The following is a 3,736-nucleotide window of genomic DNA, read 5'->3' as shown; positions in this document are numbered from 1 at the left end:
GGGGGCGGGGGCGGTGACACCAGCCAGGGAAGCTAAAAACAGATCCCAACCTGCAGCCAAAAACAAATGGAAACATTCAGAGGCACTCGGCCTCTGAGGACAATGAAGGGGGACAGAGGATGACAGGCACCTCTGGCCAGAGGGTCACACCTATGCCGAGGCTGTGCCCTCTGCCTGGCAGGCCTTCTTTTCCTCTTTCCCAAACCCGGCCTGATTCAAATTCCAGTCAACTCCTATTCTGTCATTGTTCAAAACATGCTGCAGAAGAGAGCCTCGGGTGTGCCGCTTCCCGGCAAGGTGACTGTCATAATGAGAATAGCTAACACGCGTGTGTAACTCCTGCTATACGCCTGGTGCTGCTTTTTAACGCAGTTATTTAGTTGCCATGGCAACCTGATAAGGTAGATGCTATTATGATCCCTATTATACAGAGGGGTACACTGAGGCTCCAAGATCTGAAGGTCACCCAGCTCAAAGGCGAGAGTCAGGCAGGACTGGAACCCAGGCCCCTGGCTCCAGACTCCAGAATTCATCCTTGATTTCCTTGTCTGTGAAATGGGCGTGATGCCAGTCCCTGCCACGAGGGGATTCATCCATTCATCACTGGATGAATCCCCCAGCTAGACATGCTCCCTCACAGTGCTGTTCTCCAGCAGAGAAATCCCCCTCTAGGGGTTGACACCATCATTCAAAGGGACCCAGGCACCTCGCTGTGGCCACGGGGGACCTCTCCCATCCTCAGTGTCTCCGTGTGGAGAATAGGGACAAGCGTGGCATGGGCCCCAGGAGTTGTGATGAAATCGGCAAGATTGGGCATTTGTAACCTGAATCAGATCCCCTCCCTCACCTCTTAGAAGCCCCCAAGACCCCAGGACTCCAAGAGTTAAAGCCAACATCCTCTCCATCAGCCCATAAGGCCTGGGGATCTGACCCCCTCCCCACCTCTCTGACCTCCTACCACCCCTTCAACTCCTTTCCAGCAACAATGGACCCCCTGCTGTTCTTCTAACAAGCCAGCAAGCCCACCACCCACTGCAGCGCTTCTGCCCACATCCTTCTTGCACTGAGGCTTCTGTTCAAATTTTCCCCTCCTCCAAGAGGCCTTCCCCAGCCACCCTCATGTCTGATCAGCCCCCACTCTCCCCCTCCACTATTTCAGTTCTCTGAAGGGCACCTAACACTCTGGGATATTTCCTTGTTCATGCACTGATGACTCATGTTAAGCCTCTTGCTTAGTAGACTGTTGGCTCCATGAGGACAGACATTTTTGTCTTTCTGGCTCCTGGCTGACTCTTCAGAGCCCAGAATGGTGCTGGACACACTGTAGCTGCTCAGGAAATTTGTGGGAGGAATGAATGAATGAATGAATGAATGGGTGGATGGATGGATGGATGGATGGATGGATGGACAGACGGACAGATGGATGGATGGGGGGATAGAAGGGGGAATGAATGGGTGGATGGATGGATGGATGGTCGAATGGTTGGTCAGATGGGTGGACAAATGGGCGGATGGATGGCTGGAAGAATGGATGGATAGACAAACAGAAGTTTTTTCGAAGCAAGCCAGAGGTGTTAGGGGGGAAAAAACAGTATGGACTAGGGCGAGACCCCGCCATACTGCCCGCCTCCCCTCCCACCGCCCATCCCTGTCATCACTGGGTTATCCCTGTCTGGGCCTGACAGCTGCAGCTCATCTGCGAAATTTCTTAATTTCCTCCCCTCCAGGCGCCTCTGGCGCTCCCCAGGCTGCGAGCCCCTCTAACCCTGCCAAGATTTTGGACTGAGGCCTCAGCCTCATTGGAAATCACCTCCAGCCCCCGGGCCAGGGAGGGCGCCAGAGGGTAAGTGGAGAGGGCAGCTGGGGTCCAGGACTCCTTGGGTCTGAGGGAGGAGGAGGTGGGGGAGGAAGGGAAACACTGGTCCTAGGAAATTGACATCCCCCCTTAAATTCTCCCTATTGCAGAAACTCCTAAAGGGAAAGTCTCCCCTCCATCTGCCCCTGAGGGACCCACGAAGGCCTGGATGCCAGGTGAGGGCCCCGCACCGTCCAGGTTCCCTCCCTCAGCCTGGCCCTGCCTGCCCCACCCAACCTGGGTGTGATACTACCTAACCCACCGCTCTTTCCACCTCACAGGGCACCAAGATGTGCTGCGAAAGGGAGCCCCAGGGGCTGGAAGGGGTTTGGGAAGCGGAAATAAACTGCCAAGCCGGGTCTGTCCTCTGGTTTGTGGAGAGGGAGCGTAGGGGCCACCAGGGGGCAGCTTGGTGTCGGGAACGGCAGTCCCTGGGGTCTGAGCCCCACCTGCTTAACCCTAGTGTCTGGGGTTCCGAGAGCTGAGAGTGGGAGACCCAGCTCCTCCGGATCCAGGAGTCTAGACTCCCAGACCCCTCCCCTCTCAGACCCAGGAGTCCTGCCCTCAGGACTTAGGAGTCCAGAGTCCCAAGTTCTCAGAGAATCAGGCATTCAACTCCCTTTCCCCAGCATGGACAAAAAAAATGCCCAGACCCAAACCCAGATATCCAAGGCAAAATGACCCCACATTTCCTTGAGAGTTATTTATACACCCAGTCTTCCCACAATCCATTCTCATCCCTCTCTTTCCTCCATGCCTCTTGGGAAACTTCTCCCAGGGGAGCAGTGGAAGTGTCTCCCGAAGGGACCCAAGCATCCCTCTGCCTAAGTTTAAAGCATCTGGCATCCCCTGAGCCCCTGCCCTGTGCCCAGTCCCAGGCCGGGCAATGCTGGGCATGTGGCAGTAATCACTGCCCTCCAGGCTGCTCACAGTCTGGTGGGGGAGACAGAACTGTCCCCAGACCGTGGTGACACAGAGTGGGCAAAGCTGGGATGAGGGTAGCCCAGGGGGCTGCAGGAGCCTGGAGCAGACAGCTGACCCAGCCTGGGAGGTCAGGGAGGGCTTCTAGGAGGAGGGAATGTCTAAGCTGAGTCTGAAAAGATGAGAAAAAGGTATTTCAGTGTAAACAGAGCATGGACGCATGCGTCATGGATTTAGTTCCAAGCAACAGAAACCTCTGGGGCAGGGAGGGAATTGATTGAGAGTCCTCGGGATCACTCAGATTCCCAGGAGTGATTCGAGAGCCAGGATTGGAAAGTGATCAAGAACACGATGAGCAGCTGGCCTCCAACCAGAGCCCAGCCACAATCACACCACACCACACAATCACACCACAGAACCCGTCTGATGAGGATACGCTGGTGCCCCAGTGACCACTGCACCTTGGTCATCTCTCTGCCTCTGCTGCCCCAGAAACAGGCTGCGTCTGCTAGCTGTTACGTGGAACAAATCACACTGAAACTTATTGGTGAACAACAGTAATCATGGTTGCAATGGGCCAGGATTGGGGGAAGGGCTCAGGATTTGTGGGGGTTCTGGCTCAGGGTGCGATCAAGTGGTGCTTGCAGCAGGGCAGCTGGGGGCTGGACAGGCATCCCTCAGCAGTCTCAGAGCCTCTCTCCACATGGTCTCCACGCTTGCTAGTTTGCGCTTCCCCACAGCATGGCTGCCTCAGGGTAGTCAGACTGCTTATATGGTGGCTGAAGCCTTCCCAGAAAGTATTCCAGTGAAGCAGGCAGACGCCACATGGCTTTTTCTACCCAACCTTGGGAGTCATGGAGCGTCACTTCGTGCCGCATTCTAATGGTTACATGTGAGTCACAAAATTGCACAGATTTAAGAGGAGGGGACATAGACCCCCACCTCTCAGTGGAAAGAGTA

At 55.3% G+C, this 3,736-nt stretch overlaps 1 protein-coding gene across 1 annotated transcript in view; it reads left to right on the top strand.

The window, feature by feature from the left end:
* CBLC (Cbl proto-oncogene C) overlaps positions 1 to 1,975 on the top strand; it is a 16,561-nt gene extending 14,586 nt beyond the window's left edge. Inside the window, exons 10-11 of the mRNA XM_007458683.1 lie at positions 1,728 to 1,843; positions 1,966 to 1,975. Of these exons, the coding sequence (XP_007458745.1) occupies positions 1,728 to 1,843; positions 1,966 to 1,975 (126 nt within the window). The remainder of the gene's footprint in view (positions 1 to 1,727; positions 1,844 to 1,965) is intronic.
* Positions 1,976 to 3,736: the final 1,761 nt, after the last annotated feature.

Source organism: Lipotes vexillifer, unplaced genomic scaffold (assembly GCF_000442215.2).
Source record: "Lipotes vexillifer unplaced genomic scaffold, Lipotes_vexillifer_v1.1 scaffold371, whole genome shotgun sequence".
Taxonomy (NCBI): domain Eukaryota; kingdom Metazoa; phylum Chordata; class Mammalia; order Artiodactyla; family Lipotidae; genus Lipotes; species Lipotes vexillifer.
This window is presented reverse-complemented; position numbering and strand designations above follow the sequence as displayed.